The following is a 22,417-nucleotide window of genomic DNA, read 5'->3' as shown; positions in this document are numbered from 1 at the left end:
TCTTTCGCAAAATTGTTAAGAAATAGTGAGCACCACCGTATTTATGTTTTTTTTTTGTTTGCTTGTTACATTTATCATATGTTAGTTTGTTGTTTTTGTTTTCGATTTGCTAGAGTACCTCAAACCCTACATACTACCTCTTTTGCACACATTATCACGTAAGGGGGAAGGCTACGAATGGGTGCGCATATTAGATGAACTAATTAAATTGACCTTTTCTTGTGAACCAGTGTGTGTGTTAGGACACTCCAAATCCTGACGCAATTCCATTCTAGAGGTTGTGTTTGCTACTTTAGAAACTTACAGGGATATACTATAAAGAGAATACCTTTTCCCCCAATGAAGGGATTATGTTATTAAAACCTTCTTCGATTGTAGAGCTGCCTCCACGCCTAACTGCCACGTGTACTGTTTACGTGTTACATTTCTTAAAAGAGATATATTCAACTTTTAACAGTCCAATTTTTTTAAAGTTTCAATAGTTAAACTTTTTTAAAGTTCCAATTCATTGACTTTTGCTTCTCCTTCTTTGTCCTGTTTCTGTGTGCATTTTCTGTTCTGTACTTTTTTTCTTTAGATAAATATAACTTCTCACTAGCTGACTATGGTTGTCTTCATTCGGTATACATATATAGATATGTATGTATATAAAACAGAAACAAATTTTCTAAGCTGAGTTCTTAAAACTTTTCTGCTAGTATCAATCTTGGTCCATTGGGTACAAGTATCAATCGTAACGATCATCTATATGTTTTGATCCTTATTGTTTATCATCTTATCGCAACTTATCGCTTGCAGGTGTTTCGTTTGAAGAAACGCCTTTTATACAAGCATCTGTATCTGTGCTTATGTATGCATCCTGTATGATATCTTCCTTCTTTTTTTTTACATCTTTAACGTGATCTAGAAGATTTGATCTATCTACGATTTAGTACCGATATCATATCGATTATATGGTATTTATATGCACGGGATAAACAATCGGTGTAAAACGAAAACTATCCAGATAAAGGGCAAGCGTGTTCATCCAAGTGTACGATCTAATTCGACGTACACAATCACGTTTGCTAGAGGGTTTGTTAACCATGTTGCGCGTATTTCGCGCGGGGAAATGCATCTATTCATGCAAATGAATGCAAACCAAACTGCAAACGTTTAGCGCCTTTCCGTCTAATGCACGGCATCGATGTCCCTTTGGGCGCGGGATATTTTTAGCTTATCCTTCGGCGTATTGTTTTCGCCCGATTCCAGCGCAAACATTTTCATCTTCTCCTTGAACGACAGCTTCTCTGGTACGGCTTCCGATTTTTGTTTCTGCTGCTGTTCCGCTAATCGGCGCGTACGTGGATCACTGTGGGATGAAAATTTAGAATTAATTGAAGATAAAAAATCCAGCAAACATTGCAATATAAAAGCGACATGGGTTTTTGTCTTACCGATAAACTTCCTGTGCACCGATTACACCTGGCGTAGCTTGTATTTGCATGTTCCAGTTCTCACCATCCGGTGTCGTAGGTGTGTGCAGCATTGCCGGCATAGTTTCATCGATGAAACGCTGTGAAAGCAAAAAAGGAAACCCCACGGTTAAGCTTTCGTTCGAAGCTTGAAGAGACACATAAAATCGATGTGTGACCGGTGGCGCCATCGTTTGGTCGCGCCACTAACTACAGCATGAAGAGCGAGCTTCGCTTTACTTACGTCTGGATCTGGCCGTTCCAGGATGGTGCCTAGTTCGCCGCTTCCGACTGTCATTTCGTTACCGATGCTACCGCCTATCAAATGGCCGGCCTGGGTGTATCCGGCCGGTCCGGCAGCCATCATTGGCGTCGCGGGATTGTTGTTGTTACCGGCATCTTCATCGTGGAACGACACCCGCTTATTGTCCTTGTAGCTGTTCGTCAGCAGCGAAGCATTTCCCGATGCGTTCCCATTGTTGGCACCACTCATTGGCGTAGATTGATTGTTGTTGAGCTGACCGTTGTTCGGTGCCGTCATAAGCAGACTATTATTACTGTACCGTCCGCCGCCGCCCATTGTATTGACATTGTTGTTCATCGCATTCTGTTGTTGCTGCTGTTGCTGCAAATCCAGTGCAGGGCTGCTAGTGTTTGGACCGCTGAATGGTAGCTTCGTCGCCGTGGGAGCGGTGCTTGTTCGCAGTTTCTGCTGCTGCTGTGACATGATCACGTACGAACTGTTTCGTTCCGGTGGTGGTGGCGGTGGAACACCACCATTACCATTGTTCACATCACCAGCCAGCAAATACGGATTCACGCCACCGTTGATCAGTGTTTGTTGCTCGTGTACCATCGGATGACCGTATTCACTGTTTTCACGATCTTCACCCATCATTACGGTGGCCGGTGTTCCGCCCATATTCGAGGTTAGATTCAGCTGGTTCATATCATGCACCATCTGCGACATCATCTGGTTTGCATTCGTATTGTTAGCGGTTATTTCGCTCAGATTAAGCTGGGCACGGGCCGGTGGATTGTTACCGTCGTGCGCAAAGCTTGCCGTCTTGGCGGCACCTTTCGATGGGGATGAAGGTGTGCTGCTATTGTTGTTATGCTTAAGAATGCTTTTGGGTTGTATTAAAGGCGGTGCGCCACTACCAGACGCTTGTTGTTGCTGTTGCTGAAAATTAGCAATTGCTGTCGAAACGGACGACGGCACGTTCGATGAATGTTCGCTAGAAGTGATGGAAAGTGTGTCGGCCGCTGGCGTTTTAATATCGACCTGCTTCAGCTTCGTCATCGGTGCGGTCAGTGATCCAGCATTTGGTTGTGTGAGGCGTACTACCTCCTGCACATTGCCATGATCCTTGGCACCGTACGGTGGCATATCATTGTCGTAGTCTTGATCTTCTTCCATCGCACGCCGCTCGAAATCACGCTCGAGTATAAGCGTCCGCAGCTGTTCTTCCTGCTTCGGAGTGCGCTGTGGCAGTGACTGCAGCTCGCCAATCTGTTGATCCCGCCAGGCCCGTACATGCTCACGGCGCAGTTCACTTTCCTTCTCCTTTTCCTCCCGCTCCCAAGGGCTGCTACCGACCTGGGGTAGATTTTTGCTTTGCGATGGCATTGTTGGATAAAATCCTACCTTCGGTGGTTCGGTGCTGCTGTACGCGTTGTTGTTTAGTGGGGTCGGTCCTCCAGTGCCCGGTTTGAACATTGGGTGCGTTGAGACAGGTGGAAGCGGTGGCTGATCGTCTGGGGTGCGCAGCGGTTTCGGTGCCGTCGTAGGTGGCATGGTCGCGTTTGATCCTTGCTGTGGTTGTTGCTGCTGTTGAGGAGGTTTATTGGTCGTTGCAGTATTGTACGATACCGGTTGCTGCTGTTGTTGCTGACGACGCTTGATAAGTTCGTTCATTTCGGCCAACTTTGCCTGACCGCGCAGCAGTGATGAATGGTGCTGCGCACCTAGCTGTTGCTGACCGTCGTGTGGATACATTTGGGGCGAAAGCATTGGGCTACCGTTAGCACTGCCGTGATAGTTGTAACTACCAGCCGGACTGCCCGGACCACCGGGTATTACGTTCACATTTTGCATGCTCTGGCTAGCCGAGATAATGCCCGGTGCCGGATAGCCGCTGCCCGCCACCGAATGTGCAATGTTCGGCATCGATGGTGCCATCATCTGATTCATACGAAGACTTTGCTGTGCCTGGGCATCGCGCATGAACCCGTTCACGTTGCCATTGTTTCCGGCACCGCCCGGCGGTATGGGCTGCTGCTTTCCGCCCATCGTCGACGCTAGCCGGTTGTTCATCGTGTTGCCCTGCTGCGATATGTTTGCTAGATTACCGTTATTACTATTATTAGGCTGCTGCTGGTTAGGCATCGTGTAAGACATGGTGTTCTGCGTTGTCAGTAACAAATTGCTAGGTGTGGTATTGTTACCGCTATTATTGCTATTAAAATAGGCAGACGCTGGACGGTTTAGAATCGGGTGCTGTTGGTGCTGCTGGAGCTGCTGTTGGTGTTGATGTTGCAGCATTTGCTGCTGATGCTGTGCCACGCTCGAAGCACCGGGTGAATTGAGGGATGTCTGTAGAGGCATAGGTGGTCTACAAATGAAACCAAATCAGGGAAAAAAAAGGTTGGAACATTAATCAAAACTGCCTACTTGCAGTGGGAATTAAAAGAAATCACATACCGTTCACCAAGATTTGGATGACTCTGATTTTGGGCTCTGTACACGCTGAGGTTTTGATAGAATCCTTGATCCTGACTGGTACCGCTGGTTCCGATCGCACCAGCACTTCCACCTCCAACACCACCACCGGCAAGGTTATGTATGCTACGGGATTTATTAGCTGTACCACCTAGCGAAAACGGTGAAACAAGAGAACAACGGCACATTAAAGAAGGAAATGATCTATTTTTTTTTCTTATTAAATTATTGATACCTACCAATATTGCCTACATGGTGTAATGCGGGAACGGATTTACTATTTAATAATTGCTGTCCGGCGGATGAGGAGGGTACGGGTGGCTTGCTGATATCGCCACTGCTTGTACCGACGCGCGTCATGTCCCGTTCGGACATTCTTCGTCCGCCTGAATAAATGAATCAATACAACAGTGTGTGGATTAATAACAAGCCTTGCGAAGCAAAATAATAGCATAAAAATTAAACTTAAATAAATTAAATAAAAACTATGCAATAACCGTGATGTGCAGTGTACAGTAATATCTCGAATAAATGTATTAAACGGTTGGAAATAATTTTTCAAGCTTCAAACTTAAGGCATGCAAACATTACATCTTGGAAAAATTACAATAACTTGGTTTGATAATAACTCGATTCAAATACAATTAGAACTGTAAATAATTAACAAATGTTAAAAAAACATAATTACTTCAACCACCAAAAACGGAAAATCTACAATGCAATGCATTAAGTACGGATATTAAGTTATTAGCTTTCATTCGCGGCCGAATGAATGGATTAGAACTGAAGCAGATACGATCGAAATAAGAAAATAGTTCAAACTGAATGTATTATATATAACATTACTTAAGAAACGAACACACAATAATCAACTTTACTGATAACGCCGTTTTTGGCGGTCGTCCTAGTCCGGTTTACGCGGATAGTATACAATATTTAACGGCCAACATATGTAACTACGATGCGTTCTGAGTACGTTTTTTTTTATAAGAAAATGTGAAGCGGCAGGTGTGGTTTTTGCACAAATTGAAAATTTGGTGATCAGCTTGTTATCCAAAAGCCAGCAAGATGTGGTACAAAATGTTGGAAAATGTGCTTCAATTTACATTCCGGTCAACTCGTTTCATCGTTCGCCAGTTTGTCCTCGTTGTCGGACGCATCGTTCAGCTTATGGTTGATCTGTTTCAGCAAGCGCAAAATGTTGTGTTGTTTCTTTAATTGACGCGGTGTTTGACGCACATTGCTCAGTTCCGGGCAGCTCGTACGATGCCCATACTCTGGCGTACTTTGGCCGTACAGGAAGTTTAATGTTACCTTTTGGTTTTCGATATTTTTACAACTAGCGCTACACATTTTAACCTTTCGCAGAAGAAATCCGGTGGGAAGCGCATGTGGATGAAGCCCATGATGAGCCGCATGTAGGTGGTTTATACTCGGTGAGCGTTGTTTGGTACGTTTGAGGTCGTGTGAAATTTTGCCACTGTCTAATCGATCATACGAATAACAGGAACTGCCAGTATCGTTTCCAACGTCGCCGGAATCATTCAACGATGTGTCGTAAGATTGGGAGCGTTTCAGCGACACATCAGTACGATTTATTTCTACACCATCGGAACCGAATTCGCTCCACAATTTTAATTGATTCACAATTTGTTGCTCTTCATCGTTCGATAAACGATTGGTGGTCGGGTGGCTTACAGGCGTTTTTGTTAGCTTGGTACATTTTTCCATTTCGTACACTCGACTAGATCGCTGAGCACCGCCACGTGGTCTTGAATTCTTTATGACATTGTTATTCATGTCCTTCAAGGAATTGTAAAACTTTGCTAGCGCCTTCACCTTACCGTGTCCGAATTGTACCGTTTCTTCTGAGTCGGAAGTTTCTTCCGCTGTAGGTAAGTTGTCACTGTACACCGATCGTGACATTGGGGATGGAATGTTTACTGAAAAAGTTATGATTTTTGAGTGAAATTATGTCAGCATGGGAAAATGGGACGGTGTATGGTGCAAATTCCTTTTTTTCGCCAAAGAGAATCGAGAGTAATGCTTATACGTGTGTGTGTGTTTAAGAGAGGTTTGTATGGATGGAAGGTCAAGTGTAACATAACATAAGTACATAGACAATTTCATACATATACTCTCGCAATCAGACGAGAGTGACATATTGCAGGTAATGGGATATACATTCGAGGCTTAATAGACATTAAATACACTGTGTACGGCAATTTGATTGGTTCCCTTGGGTGATGGATTACACAGAATGGAATAAAATTATACCAGGACCATCGTGATAGCACTGCCGAAAGGGCAAAACGTTCAGGTGTAAGGGTATGTCCTCATCAAACATGTCCGGGGGGTGTCCATTAACACATATCACGCGTAATCATGAAGATTGATTTTGCAAAGCCCAATGCATATATTGTAGATGGCATGTCGTATCAGTTTTGCATTGATCATTCGAAATACTTAAAACACAGCATGCAACAAACACAAATGCAAGTGTAGCAAACGCGGGATGACAATTTTTTGTTTGTTGAGGAAACAAAATGCAGATATGGAAGAAACTGTGATAAGGTTTTGTCTTCTTATTGTACGAAACAAAACCCAGCCGTATTAGAACATTGGAAAGAGTTTTACTTGAGATCATAATACACAATGCAATAGAAATGGAATAGGCGTGATTAGATATCGAATACAAAAAAAGGGAACAAACGAAGGTTTCCAAGAGAAGTATAATGACGAACAGTACACGGAAACAAGTAATTCGGTAAGAAATAGAAGAAAAAAAAAACAAAACAAACAGTTGCTGCAAGCGAAGAATATTGAATGGGGTGCAAGAAATAGTTAAAACAAATAAGTATCGTAAACACCCACCAAAAACACAATGATACACCCAGTATGGTTCACTCACTTACGTAGGACAAGCAGAAATGAACGAGCCCTGGCGCGCTTTTGTGTGTGTGTGTTATCCCCCGTATGCCTCTATCACGGACGAATGGTTCAAATGTAGACAGAGAGGTTACGGTTTATCTGTTTAACTGAAGAAAAAAATTCAGAAAAACAAAAACCCGGAAAGCCCGCCGTTTGGGGGGGGCGAAACGGACACTTTCCCAAGAACTGTGTGCGACATATTTGAGAGAGAAAGATATGCGTCGAACTCGTAAGCAGGATTGGATCAACTCCCGACCACCGAAAAATATTGGATCCTCTCGTCTAACGGAGCATGTTTCGAAAGAAATGAACAAGCTGTCGCGCCGTACCTTTCGCACCACCTTGCCCCGTATGAAGATGATGGTGATGATGATGGTGGTGGCGCTGATGATGTGGGTCGTCGTTGTTGGTGCCGGTGGTGCCACTGTTCCCGTCGCTGCGTTCCGCCCCAACGAACGCACCGTCCGCTTTGAGCAATTGAATGTTTCTCAATAGATTACAGTGATCGTTATCCAACGTGGCACTAGGTGCGTTATTGCTATCGGTTACAAAATGCGTCTCCATGCTGTTATCTACTATCATCTCGCCTTTCCGCGACGCCTGATATAAAGCATCCTGGGGAGATACGACGCTAGTTTCATCACTATCTAATTGAATGTTTCGTTGTCGCCTGTCGACGGTATTGCTGCAATAGTAGTTATTATTGACATTGACATTCGCCGTACCGCTGAAGTGGCGTACGACGTAATCCCTAATTGTGTCAATTGGTCGTTCCTGCGTTCTCGGTTCTCCCGCGTTGGTCATCACTATCGATTTTGGTGGATCATCATCATCATGCTGCCCATTATTGTTACGCTCTACGTCGCTAGCGGTACCGCACAATCCTTTCGTGGTGAAGATTCCACTGTTGAGTGCATTTTGATTGGCCGGATGTAAGGATTCGATTGCGGAAGTATCGGTCCGGAGAACCGCATTAGATGTTCCACTATTGTCTACAAGAATTTGGTTGTTATTTAACCGATTCGATACCCTCGAAGTTAATGGCACAGTAGTAGAAAATGTATCACTATTCACTTCAGGTCCGCTACACTGTTTCCCTTCATGCGCACCTTCATCTTCATCACTATCATCGTAAGGATGATGATCGTTAATTATGTCGAAACTAACCGTTTTACGACACGATGCATTGCTACCACGCCGGCTCGCTGCGTTGATCATAATGCTGGGTAGATTTCCACCGGTCGTAGTGCTATTGCTGCTGTAATTGTGGTTGGTAGTACCGGTCCCATCGCTAATGGTAACCAGCGTCGGTGAATTAACTACAACGGAAGGTGTGGTTTGAGTGGAAACATTTGTACCGCAACCGCCCGTACCGCGGCTCCTCGAGCCCGGCGCTTCCTCCACATCCGCATCGTCCTCGTCAATGAACGGTATGTCGTCGAGATTAACATCCGCCACAAAGGAAAGGTTCGACTCGGTCGACGGTGCTTCAATCCGTATCTCAAACACGCACGATGGCCGACGCTCTTCGACGACAGGCGTTTCCGGTTCGGCGGTTTCTTCAATTTTTATCATCTCTCGGCTACTGTGGCTATTGCTGCGTGAATCGTAATCTTCCACGTAGATCGATGGCGGTGTATCGTACCGTACCGGTCTCATGATAGTCGCGATACGCCCAATACTGTTTAGGCTATTGCTTCTGGTGCGTTGATGATTGTAGTAAATGCTATTCAAACTATTGCTCGATCTACAGTCCCGATAGCGCGGATCGAAATGTATCTGCTGTAGCTGATCGTTTGACAGAATGTCTTCGTGCGAAAGCGACAAACTGTAACGGCGCTGGCTAATGTCCGGATTGGACATACGCCGGTACGCCGCATCGTTTTGCGTTAGGTACGGCGTGGAGTAGGTGTGGTTCATCGTTACCGACGATAGGGGCTGCCGCAACGAACCACGCCGCGACTGACGACTACCGCCACCGGATCCGTAGAAATTAAGACTTTCGTTCGACCGTCCAAAATGATAGCGATGATTACCATCATTATCGTACACATTGCAGTTGAATTCGTTTTCCATTTCTTTTGTGGGTTTGAAAGTAAATTACCGTAAAACAAAGTTGTTAAAGATTTCATGTAGCATTTTTGTAGCACACATACATTCGTATGAAACCCACAGTTTTTTTTTAAATCCAGAGCAGCAAGATAAAAAGGTAGGAAAAAGGGAAGAACGTTTATCAAGCGATAAAGAGAGCATAGCTTTTATGTACGATAAGTATCAGATTAATGTTAGCTTTTATAGTTCTACTTCATACTCATCATTACGCCGCTAAGATTTAGACGAGATTTAGAGCTAATCCAATTAGACACTAAGCGGCTTGAATGTTAATACGCTTTTGCTTACAAAAACCTCGCGGCGTAAGGATTTGTACATAACCTCATTTAGATGATACAAGTTCATTAAAAGGAAAACCGACATACCTCGCTGAATAACAGGACTTGGCTGCTGGAGAAGAGTTGCTAACCCGTGATAGATGGCACCTTGCTTGGCTACTTTCAGTGTTACAATTGGTCCGGTACGCACCAAATGGTCTGCCGCCCGTTCCTGCGTAATACCGATCAAACTTTGACCGTCGACTTCCAGCAGCTGATCGCCGGCCTGAAGTCGTCCATCCAAATCGGCTGCCCCACCACCGACGACCGATTTGATGTAGATGCCGAGCCGCTCCTGGCCCGCACCTTTCGCCGCCACTATCGAAAGTCCCATTCCGTTGGCATTTTTGTGCAGCTTTATAATCTGCACTTCGGGCTGCGGTAACTTGCTCGACATAACGCTCGGCGAACGTCCGTGATTGAACTGATGCATGTACACCGTCCACAGGCCTATGCTGGTCGGTTGCGATGCTAACCGGCACCAGCCGGCCATTTGGAACGGGTTCAGAAAGTCTACCAAACCGGCCGGAATGCCCCGAACTACGTCACAGCTGAAACCATCGTCCGGGAGTAGCAACGCAAGCGGCAGTTCCGGCGATTCTTCCAACCGTATTTCACGTCCATCCGCACGGCTAAGCTCATCCGCAACGGATTCCGCCATCCGGACCGCTGTGTCGATCAGATTCCGTGGAATGGTTTCCTGTGAGAGCAGGGCAGCCATCTGGAGCGAGTTTAGTCGAAAGCAGGAACACGCCAACTGTTGCACGTCGGATACGGACGTTTTTGGTGCTTGCAGAAATTGGGCACATTGATTGATTTTCGCTAGATGACAATCGGCCGCCAGTTCTAGCCCTTGCTTTTCCGCCCACAGTTCCAGGAGCGACAGTCGCTCGCTTAAGGCTTTTCCCCATGCACTGGTGCACATGTGTGAAGTAGTGACAAACTAAAAGGAAGGAACAAAGAGCAATTCGTCGTCATTTAAAGTGGAAGAATTCTGAAGGTAAGTCGCTACTTGTCTAAGCAAATATTTGTTATACTAAAGATCCGCCACGTAACCAAACAAAACGGTTTTTGCTGGCGGGATTATTACCTTGTTAAAACACACAACATTGATGTAGTGGAACAGCTGCGAAAACAGTTGTATGGTGAGCGCCGCATTGACACGGCAGCGGCGTAGCAAAGCCATCGCCGAACCAAGCACGGACAGCACCAGTCCGGCCGCCGAATCGTGATCGATGTTTTCCGACAGGAACTGATTCAGCGTCTGCGATAGCTCGACGTGAAATATCGACACGAGATTGCGGAAAGCCGTCTGTACACTTTCCGCCAGCACCTCCTGCGCCTGGACGCTGAACGCCGAAATGTGTCGATCCGATTTGAGAAAGTGCAGAAACTCGGAACTGTTCGCCATCCAGAAGGACAAAATTTTGGCATCGGTGTACTGCTCCTGGACAACGTTCTGGATCAGATTGGCAACGTGGTGCAGAAATACCGTCAGCTTGTGGGCCCGTTCCGTTGGCTGCAGGTCGGGACGATAGTGTGTCGACGCGCGGTACCGAGCGCACAGATAGAGCGTATAGACCGGTGCCAGCTTGAAGTTGGGCGAATTCACATCCAACTCACTGATGACGGATTGCAGAAATGGTTCCTGATTTTGTTCCGGGAACTCTAGCACGGCCGGAAGTATCGGTTCCTGTCCGCCCGGTTCACCCGAAATCGATGTAGCCGCATGCGACGGTTGCAGCTTTGGAAAGGTGCTCGTTCTGCTGGAAGTAAGTGAACAAAAGTTTCGCACACATTACAGAATAGCGAAAGCGGGAAAATACATTTCCATCCTCGGTCTGTGCCAAAAAGACAATAGACAAAAGTACATCTCCAATAGCATAAAAGTTAGACGGAAGAACAAAAAAAAAAAATATTCGTGTGATGTAAAAGCGAAAGCATGCCAGAATGAAAACGTGAGCACCGTAGGATTTTTGAGCGCGCATTACTTCATCGAAAACATCCGCCAGAGGGAGAGAGAGAGAGTTTGCAAAAGTTATACAGTACCTGTCGGTAGTTGATCCAATTGATTTGAAGCTGGAAATAGATTTCGTTTCTGTTTCACCACCATTTCCCGGTCCGAATGGTGCACCGCCGGTAAGATGCTGGTCACCGTCATTGTGTTCGTTGCCAGTGTGCCCTCCTTTGTAGCTAGCGGTATCATCCGGACCCATCGCATCCGGTCCGTCTAATGCGGTCACGAGCAATCCGCTCGGATGATGATGATGATGGTGGTGCATGTGCGGTGGATGCGTTTGTTGCGATTGTTGAGCCGTCGATTGCATGTCGTACGATGGTGTTTTCGCGAAAGGCTGCTGCTGTGCTGCACCTTCGGCACTGGTCGAAGCGATAGGACCATCGAGAAAGCTACCACCAACGCCACCGCCCGCATTACTACCGGCCGCCATTTTACCGCCCATCTGTACCGAGCTGATCGGGCTGATGGGACGGCTTTCTTCATCGTTCCAGGATGTGGGTGAGGTCGGTGATCGACTGGCAAACGATCACGGATCGGTACAGTTTGCGGACGCAATCGGATGCGGACCAATCGCATGAGATGAAAGTGTGTATGTGTGCGCACAAAAGGCATTGTGTCAAAATGTGTGTATGATCGCGCGCGATTACACCGATGAAAGCGTGTTGTATGCGTGTCGGAAGCATTGTATTTTAGGGAAGCGTGAAGCGTATATAACACAAAATGGTAGATGAAACGTAGATGAAAACATATTCATACAACATACACATCACACAGTCGGATTTCGTTTAGCACACGGTTTAACACACAACGGAACACATAAAACGAAAAACAAAAATAAAAAAATAAAAATAAAAATTATTAATATGAACAATTATACAGTCAAATAATGTTGTTACAGGCTGGTATGTGTGAGTTTAAAGCTTAAACAAATGTAAAATTGTGCATTTTGATTTATTTGAGCGTGTTTGCGTGTGTACGTGAAGTAGCAATTTAAATAATTGAATTAAAACACACTTTGAAGCGTTTGAATAATTTAAATAATTTAATTAAAACACACTTAACAACACATATATTCTAAAAAACTGTCAAAAAAGCTATAACAGCACATACTGCAAACAAAACACAGCGAGTAGCATAATAAATTGAACGAATTAATATGGAAGGTGACATAAAAAAAATATACTGACGCCATTTTGTACCGAGAGCACCTAATTTGAAACCGGCCTTACCGGTTGGAACTTACCTTTCGTACAAACAGGCCGAATCGAGCTGAGATTGAGACAGTGCCAGATTATAACGTCCGTCCGATGGTGAATCGACGAAACGGTACGATGCAACCCGGCCAAACATGACCACGGAACCATTCTGGAAAGGAAAAGCAAAAAACAGCAAAAAAACATAACATGAGCGTCCAATGAATACTTTCTTCACCAAAAAAAGAACTCCGCCCGAAACATGATTTCGGGGATGGTACGTACGGCCGTCAATGCAATAAGATTAAATATTTTACGTGAACCCACGACCCCCGCCGGGAAAAATGTGTTAAAAGCTATAAAAACCAACCGAAAAAAATAAGTGTATCGTGCCGGGTCGGAGATATTGGCAGCGAGTGAATGGATGAAGTGAAAATGTACAATCGTTCGTTACACGCAGGATAAAAAAAACACCCGAGGATCCAAATTAAAAGCGATTCTGCTTTACAACCGTAATCATTTTTCTCGCTTTTTTATCCAACATACTAAAAGGAACAATCGGTGCAAAACATGGAAATGTAAATTTAATTACAAAACAATTTTATACATCACAAAAATATAAAAACAAAAAAAATGAACCTTTCGAATGAAATTTATATTATGTTTTATTAAAACTTCATTTCCATTCTTGACAAACGTTAAAATATCGCTGCCGCATCTAATTGCTGAAACACTTCTTGTAATCCTATTGGTGTTTTTTTTAATATTGTGCTGTAGCCGCAGAGTCGCTAAAGCAAAACGGTATAAGTAATCCATTCGTTTCGAGAACTACACCACAACTACTGCCAGCGAGAGGGAAGGATTTTTAATTAAGGTCCCAGGTGACGCTCGGCGCGATCGGTAGTAGCTAGTAGCAAACGGGAACCACGGGAAACGGTTTTCACCGTTTGCGTGCTTCGTCCAAAGGCTTGCACAGCCAGCAAACAACAGCAAAAAAAAACCCCGTAATGCAACTAAAGGAACATTCCCAACCAGCTTAATTTTAATCCCTTTTTTTCCTTCTCTCCCACGCCGATTTGATTCATTTGCCTTGGTTCGGCTTTTAGGCTTCGGTTTTGCGGGTGATGAGTGATGAGGGGAAAGTAGTGGAGAAGATGCGTCAGTTTTAATCATTCCCTGAATGGTTGCTGTTTTCAAAAACCCGGAAGAACGGCTCGGTGAAAGCTGCAAACGGCAAATTGCAAACTATTAATCATCATCAGCCCAGGTACGTGCGCAGCCGAAGGCATCAAACCACCGCGCTCGGTCATGTTTCCCTAGCAGCAGAACGAGCTTCTAATTTGACATCAGTTCGTCGGTTCTGCGCTCACGGGTTCGGAAAGTTTTCTGCACTAAACCTTGAAAACCAAATCAAATCTTCCGTCCAACCGTGCAATGTCAGGCTGAGGGAGTAAAAGAAGAAGAAAAAAAACCCGCCATCAAATGATTGCTGCGTGTCGTACCGGGTCCGCTTCGTTAGACGACTAATCGAAAAGACATTGAACCAAGCGGCAAGGAGCAAAAAAAAAAAAATCGCCCATCATGAAGGTCGATTTGGACGACTAGTATCCTTAAATTGGTTTATTTCGCTCGGGTGAATCAGGGAGCGTTTTGCTGTTATTCTCTACTACTGCCGAAGGACGTTACGACATTTAACCTTCTTTCCATGTTCAAAAGCTTTTTTTTAATACTATCACAGGATACCTAAAAGAAAAAAAAAGTAAAATAAACAGTTATCCCTTTTTTTTTTGACAGAGTCGAGAAGACACTTGAAACATTTCGCTATTTATCTTACGAGTTTTCATGGCGTGAAAACTGGACAGCGAAGAAATTGTTTCTAAAAAAAAAGCACAATCTTTCCTGTGTAATTTAGTATAACCACAATTTTATACAATGTGCACAAAACCCTTTTTTCCCAACAAAAAAAAAACCGCCCTTTCGGAACCCTGTTTTGATCGGTTTCGTTATTTTGTTATTCTGATTGGGCATGACTGGCGCCATTTGCCGCGTTGCGGTTCAAACTTGAGTTGTGGTCGGTCGAGTTGCATGTGATGGTAAAAGGCCCGTCCGTTGTCATCTTTTTTGATGGGATTTTCAAGAATATAAAAACTTCACTTTATTGAGATTTTCTTTTCAAAACAAAAGCGAACGATAAGACGCTTCGATCGATAGTGTTTAAACTAAAACAATAGCTACCGTTATGTAATATTATGCATTAAGAAACTATTAATATAGTTTCAATGGAAAACAAAAAGACTAAAGAACAATAAAATTACATCATGCACAGCTTTCCGTACCGGCCCAAGCCACACACTTTGCTTGAAGGATTTATTTTTAGTATAATGCTGGAAACACCAAACTGGTAGAGAGGGTGGCGCACATTTTTCCACAGGTTACAACTCCGGTGCTAACGGCACAGAAGAGAGAATCATGTGATAAACTTCTTTTTTCTTCTTCTCATTCTGTAGCATGTTACGGGGTTCATCTCGCCGTTAGGTGCCGTTCGAACTTCGGTTCTTTTTTTAAAAATAGTGCATCAAAATCTACAACCTTACCAGCAGCCTGATGGTGATGCACTTTTTGGTTTTTGTGCCGGCAAAATATACACACAGAAAATATAGGTCAATGTTTTTCTTTTTTTTTGCTTCTCCACCCCTCGCATCTGTCGCGTTTCTAATTCAGCGCACAAAAACCTGAAAGTTGCATTAAGCCACTCAGGGGCGAAAAAACAAAATTTCAGTCTAGTTTGAATTTATTTGTATAATAAATAGGGATACAAATATAACTCAAACAAATTTTCCTCTTTTTTCCTCGCTCTCATATGATAACAGTACGAAAAGGTAGTTTAAACTTTGATCTCCCGTACCACTAGCATCGTCCAAAACTGACACCGAACGCCAAACAGAGCTTTAATGTGAAATCGTACCATTATGGAGAAATCGTAAGGTAAACTATGCATTCACTCCATACTCTTCATTCGAACCATAATCATCGATATAAATTATTTAACACAGTTAAATCCCATCAATGAAAAGAAAGGGAGAGAGAAGGAGAGTGAGAAGCAGAACATTCACCACCGTCGAGAAGATATGTTCGTCGCGGGTCTTGGATCCGTTTTCACAACCATTCGCACATCGTCTAGCAGCTGCCTGGCTAACGCGAACGATGTGTGGCATTGGAAATGGAATATTGAATCCGTAAAAAAAACACACCGTCGACCAACGAAAAACGAAGAAAACCCATTTTCAAAAAACTCACGAATAGAACAACGCGATAGAAAATGGGGGGTTAGCGCTACGTTTTACTCCATCCAGAATGGTGGTTCACATGCGAACTGAAACAGCTTAAGCGATAGATAATCTTCCATCCAATCGAACAATTTCGAGAGTTTGGTATTCGATCTCTCTGCCATCATTCCTCTGCCGCCATTTGACGGTTGTTCACCGAAAATGGTAGGATTAGCAAAAAGGAACTGTACACACCATTCATTTCTTCAAACTCCTCTTCGCTCCATTCCCCGACCGGACGACGCTTTGGGACCATCGATTTCATCAATGATTTATTCTCGTCCTGTAACGGGGGATCCGGCACGAACGTCTAGTGCGAACCAAGAAAAAGGACGCACACGAGGAGAAGTTGGTGTGTGTGGCCAAGGAAACTGGAGCTTTGTGAATTCTGCTGGATGATGTTTAATGTAAATTAAATCGCTGATGTGTATTAAAGACCACATCGGTTGAACGGTATCCAACATCATACGGTTGAGGTTCATCATTCTTCACTGCACACCAGCAGACCGACCCGACGGAAGGTATTGCATTGAATGTTCTAAAACGAGCAAATCATCACTATTATCAGAACGGGAATTATTTATAGGGTGACTAGGGAGAGTTTAAAGGGAGGTTTTCTGTTGCTGACCATGGGAATAATGCTTTCCGGATGAGAAAAGCATCTGCTAGCAGCTTTATTTCTTTGCTATCAAACGTCTAATGAGGGCAAAGCTGAAGTCTCCACATGAAGAATAGATTAATACAGCACTAAGGAACCATTTTCCTTTCCCCTTTTGGCCTTCACGCCCACCACCGTACTCACGTGCAGTATCGTTGGCTGCTGGATGTGATGACCGTTGACAAATGTTGTACCGTCGGCGTGCAGCGGCGTCACGGTGCACACTCCGTCATGCATCGATATTAGACAGTGCCGTGCCTGGATGGAGGGACCGAACAGCTGCAGTGCATTAGTGTTGGCCGAACCGACCTCGATCGGTTCGCTGCCCAGCTTTACGCGCCGGCCACCATCGCCGCTGTGCGTGATCTCGATCAGCATCGGACCTTCGCGGTCACCGCCAATGTTGTTGCCACCGTTCGATACGCCGAGCGGTTTCTTTTTCCTTCTTCGCGGCTGCGAGTCCGCGGGTCGGCGACGTACGTGGAACATGATCGAACCTGCAGAAAAGAAAAAAAAACAGAAAAGATCGTGAATAAAGTTATTTATAAATCGATTAACGTAGACTTACTAAAAAATAAAATTAAAAATGTTGTTCATAATGAAAATTTCCATTCTCTAATAATAAATATTTAATCTATTTCATTCTCCAATACTAACTACTTTAATGCACAACACAACTTCTCGGATTTCCTTGCATGAATGCAATGTCGAATAATGGGAAAATAAACTTCCCATTCGGAGAATAGCTCAATACCGTATGAAAGCATTTTAATAGTTGCCCCCCGGAAAATGAGAACGTGCATATTTTGTCAACAACCACACGAACCGAACCTAATCGTGCAAATGTAAATACACACACATGCCTTTAAGTGTATCTGTAAAGTTTTACACACAAAAAACGATAAACAAACTCGCCGTGTTTCGTCGCTTCTGTTTTGCTACTTGAGAAAGGGCAACCGGCTTTCACCTCTTGCTTATGCTAATTACTACATATGTTCATAATTAAATACTCTCCCCCGTTCGACCCTGATCGTAACCTCATAATCAATATTAGACTCTTTCCTCCTCATGAAACAGGAATAATGGAACGGCTACGTACGCCACTCGGCTACAGCAGCTGCTGATGCTGCGTTTTATCCGGTTGTTTTTTGTACATTGGAGCATAAGTAGAAATTAAATGCGTCATAACGACAATTTTTGGAAGTAACGGCGAGAGGTGTTGACGGTATGTTTTAGCAGTAATTGCAATTGAAAAGGTAGCGCAAACAAAGCAAAGTTTATGCTCATTATATTGCAGCTTATTTGGTTTATAGCAATTATCATAACTACGCAAAATACTGTGTAAAAGATCATAATAAAAGAATACTTTTATATCGCCATGTGTTTGAGGAATCTTTTGAGTTATTTAAAGGATTTTTCAGTGAGGAGGCATTTGAATCATAATTCTAATTTTTAAAAGACTCTACGAAGATTATCTGAATATCTCTTTTCTCTTATATGGCAATACCACCTCAGGAAAGGAGTCATGAGCCTCCCAACTCTGGCAAACTTTGACTTGATTTACCAGTAGCCATATGGTCAGTTCTTTATACAGCTGTTCGATAGTCCGGATAGGATTTGGTAGCCGGTCCTCTCTAGTAAATGTAAACTGTAGTTAATGTAAACTTTTATAAGGAATCTTTTTTTTCTATTTTAATCACTCATTGCGAATTAAATCATACATGAGTTATTTGACTCACGAGTGAGTTGAGTGAGTGAGTTGATTAGGGATTTTACTCTGAACTTTCTCAACTAAATATCGTTCCTGAATTATTCAAATCATGAGTGAGTTACTAGAGTGAGTGTGAGAGCAAGTGAGTTAGTTACTGAGTCACATAAACTCACTCTTTATTCTAACTCACTCAGTTCGATTTAATTATCATTGGTGAGTTGTTATTCTCATCTCTAATCGTTATATTAACCACAAAATGCATCCAAAGTTTTTAGCGCCTCTACCAAGTATTCTACCGGGCCGGCCTAACTGAATTGAATCTTAAGTTCTAGATTCGCGAATGTTTGAAGATTCATGAATCTTCGAATCTCCAAAAATTACAATATAATTCTTTATTTTTTCAGATTTTATCTATGCAATTAAAAGCTAGCGTTAAATGGGTTAAACTACGTGCAAAAAACTAAATCATAAATCACCAAAGATTCAAGATTTAAGCTGCGATTCATGAATCATTGAAGATTCAATGTCATTCAGTCGCGTTAAAAACTCATTCAAATTCATGACTCACCCCACACTGTTATCAATGGCTATACAAATCCTTGTCCCCAAAAGCGGATTAACTCATCCAACAAGCGACAATGAATCTAGAGATAAACACACATTTTACAATCGAATGCATGCTTAAGAGTTCGTAAAAGAATGTTTCACGGTTGAGTGCGTGTGAACTGAATGCTTCCCCTCAAAAACTCCAAGCAGCACCCACAACAAAGCGGTACAAATGTCAACAAAAAAACACACACACACGCGCGTGTTGCCTTTTTTCCACACGAAAACGAACAACAACGAAACGAAACGAAAAAAACGTTGCAGTTTACCGTAGTATGTCACAGCAGGAAAAATATTGGTATCCCGCCAAGTAATCCCTTTGCTTCACCCCGCATACGACCACCAATTCATTCACTCTGATCCCTACCTATCGCAAGCGAAGGAAGAGAGAGCAAAAAACCACTCCGCCGGATGACACATCTTGCGGGCGCATATGGGACCGTGTGAACGAAGGACGAAGCAAACGTCTTCGTTAAATCCTATAACATTTATTAAAAGCTTTTCGCACGAACATCGGCACGACCGATAATGGTAATCCGGCCGAATCCAAGGACGGCAGACGTCACGCAAAAAAAGATCAAGTCCTCCTTAACGTTATTGAACGGTTTCTGCCAAGAGATACGTCGACAGTAGTAACAGCTTGAACAGGAAAACACATTACTACACCACAGGTTGCCCCCCGCACTAACCCCGGCAAGAAATGATTTAGTTTATTTTGTGTGCCTTAATTTTATCTTGTGTATGTGTGTGTGTGTTTTGAAGAAGAAAAAAAGATAAAAAGAATCTTCAAGATTTTGGTCGATAGTATGGCGCCATCCATGGACTGACCCTTGGCCATTAACTTCTTGGGTGAGCTCGAACTAACAGATACACAGATACACAAAACTAACACACATACCCACACAATCAGAAGCTACTTTACGATGGTATTGGGATGCATGGAACAAAAAGAAAAGAAAAGGAGAAACCTTACTCGAGCGATTCTCTAGCGATTTTGATACACAAAAAGGTCAGCAAGGGACAGTTAAGTTGTTTTCCATCCTTCACCTTCTTGGCTGGGCAGCACATTCATTGTCCTTCGTAAAAGATATTAAAGTAACTGCTCTATTCGAAGGTTTGCTAGTGTGAAGAGATAGAGTAACGAAGAAACTAGACAAACTCTCAGACTGGGAAGATACTCAGACTGGTAAGAAATATCTAAAATCTGGTTCAAGAATTGAAATGTAATCAATGAAAGCTTTTGCAACAAAACTCGTTTACTCGTCCAAAACAGGACCGAGACACCGGTACGATGAAGATTCATAATTAGGTTCGATCGCAAACCGACAAGCGATGTTCCATGGAATTATAATCTGTGTGTGCGAGAATGAAGACATTTTCCTCTACTGTTCCATGATCGGAAAATAACACCACACCGCCGGTGTTTGTTTATGTGATCCGGGAACACATGTGCGGTACCGGGCGTCTCCATCAGAGAGTTTTTTCGTTGTGAACGAAAGACATCCCCACATCTTCAAACCTTGTAGACAAGAAGGCAAACGGAAAGGATGCATTATTGGTGTCTACCCACTCGATGCCTCCTCTTGTTCTACCCCTTTTTGGCAGCTTTTGTTTACAGTTAAGCATTACGAGATTCATTAGAATTGGCACATTGTGGATGTATCATTCGAGGAGGGGGGCGTTAGCGATTCTAACCACAACCACAGCGATTCCCCCCGTACGGACGTCAGCGGCGTGCCGTATCTTCAAAACACAAAACCCTTCTCAGGGATGTGCACCCAATCGTATGACGTCATTTTGCGTATTGCGAACAAATTGGCCAACCAATGATGCAGCAGCAACACATTATGCGCACACCGCACATCTGCTGTGATTTGCGCCTTTCTCAGCAAATAAAAACAACAAAAAAAAAACAAAGAAAAGAAAAAAACTTTCTTTCTTTACGCGAAATTTCCCATAACAAGATATTACACGTGAAGAAGACATCCGGTTCGTAATTTTCCGGCTTTTCCTTTCCGCCCCACCCCCTTTTTTCGCACGATATGTAAAAGTTCGGTTCTTCAACTAAGGATGCTGCTATCCGGTGAAGTTAGAGTGTTTCTGCCGCTGATGCCGCTACTACTTAGCTGTATTTTGCTTTCCCGTGCTTATCTTCATCAATTAATCAAGTTCACTTATGCTGACTGGAAGCAATTTTTCATCCTGTTGTTTTTATTTTCACTTTCCAGTGCCTGGCACACACACACACACACACACACACAAACGTACTTCAAAACCCCCCTTACAGGCCTTCCCCCCATCCCCCCCCCGGCCCTCCTCCTCCCGATCACATCGTCGGAGACGTCGTGTTTTAACGAAATCACGACTCGTCTCAAGGGCTGTGCATGTGATCGTCGGGATAAAATCGTTCTTTTCCAGCTCCTATGGGTGTGTGTTTTTTGTGTTTCTCTTCCGCCTGCGTGTGTGTTCCAAGTATACAACAAAGAAAGATCATTTTAAAATTTCTGCTTCACATCGACCAGTGGCCAGATAAGATAAATACATCGAGAAAAAATGTTTCAGCTAGTCGAGAACCTTCAAGCAGCAGCAGAAACGTCGTTGCCAGTAGATAGATACTGTCCGTTTTTTACCTTTTTTTTCACTACAAAAACCAAGCCTTGCTCTGGCTAGAAACTGCTTGGGAAATGTGACAGACGGTGTCAAATAAGGAATTTATGTTGAAAAGTCAACCGTCGGGAAAGTGGTGCGGCTTGAAGAATGGCACGCAACGGGGAAGGGAGGACCGCTGGTACCAGGTGCAAAAGGTTAGAGGTGTTGGGAAATTAATAACAGTTCGCATTGCAGATGTTTCTCAATTTCAATCGGACCATATTACGTCAAACGCGTGCTCTATCAACCGTTTACGTAAGAAAGGTAGAAGCGTTTGAAGAATACAGATTGCTGGAATTCACAACAAATCGAATCAAATTAGCGTCCAACTAATGGTTTTAAGACGATTGATTGGGAAGGTAATAAATTGTTAAGAATAAATTAGTCACATCAATTACTTTTTTACTAGAGAGTTAGTTAATGTAAACCTATATGAATCATGTAAATCATGTATGATTTATTTGACTCACGGGTGAGCTGAGTGAGTGAGTGAGTTGATAAGGGATTTTACTCTGCGCTGCAACTAACAACTTTCTCAACAAACAATCATTCCTGAATTATTCAAATCACGAATGAGTTACTAGAGTGAGTGTGAGAGCGAGTTATTCGAATCACGAGTGAGTTGAGTGCGTGAGTGAGTTGATTTGAGATTTTACTCTCAACTAACAATCATTCCTGAGTTATTCAAATCACGAATGAGTTACTAGAGTGTGTGTGA

At 43.4% G+C, this 22,417-nt stretch overlaps 1 protein-coding gene across 18 annotated transcripts in view; it reads right to left on the bottom strand.

Moving 5' to 3' along the window:
- Nucleotides 1-503: 503 nt before the first annotated feature.
- The window catches only part of LOC125764898 (afadin), a 56,898-nt gene continuing 34,984 nt past the window's right edge, over nucleotides 504-22,417 (bottom strand). For 13 of the 18 annotated variants that reach the window (XM_049429562.1, XM_049429561.1, XM_049429564.1 and 10 more), the window contains 10 exons: nucleotides 16,878-17,230; nucleotides 12,800-12,921; nucleotides 11,586-12,071; nucleotides 10,627-11,302; nucleotides 9,585-10,479; nucleotides 4,416-4,562; nucleotides 4,159-4,327; nucleotides 1,699-4,069; nucleotides 1,437-1,555; nucleotides 504-1,351 (listed from right to left, as the gene is read on the bottom strand). In XM_049429562.1, coding sequence (XP_049285519.1) covers nucleotides 1,171-1,351; nucleotides 1,437-1,555; nucleotides 1,699-4,069; nucleotides 4,159-4,327; nucleotides 4,416-4,562; nucleotides 9,585-10,479; nucleotides 10,627-11,302; nucleotides 11,586-12,071; nucleotides 12,800-12,921; nucleotides 16,878-17,230 — 5,519 coding nt within the window. In that variant the 3' untranslated portion in view covers nucleotides 504-1,170. Of the gene's footprint in view, nucleotides 1,352-1,436; nucleotides 1,556-1,698; nucleotides 4,070-4,158; nucleotides 4,328-4,415; nucleotides 4,563-5,282; nucleotides 6,120-7,091; nucleotides 9,186-9,584; nucleotides 10,480-10,626; nucleotides 11,303-11,585; nucleotides 12,072-12,799; nucleotides 12,922-16,877; nucleotides 17,231-22,417 lie in introns of those variants that run through there. The other 5 variants (XM_049429573.1, XM_049429575.1, XM_049429577.1 and 2 more) reach the window with 5 other exon arrangements.

Source organism: Anopheles funestus, chromosome 2RL, assembly GCF_943734845.2.
Source record: "Anopheles funestus chromosome 2RL, idAnoFuneDA-416_04, whole genome shotgun sequence".
Lineage (NCBI taxonomy): Eukaryota > Metazoa > Arthropoda > Insecta > Diptera > Culicidae > Anopheles > Anopheles funestus.
The sequence above is the reverse complement of the archived record's forward strand: the minus strand, read 5'-3'. Positions and strand labels throughout refer to the sequence as shown.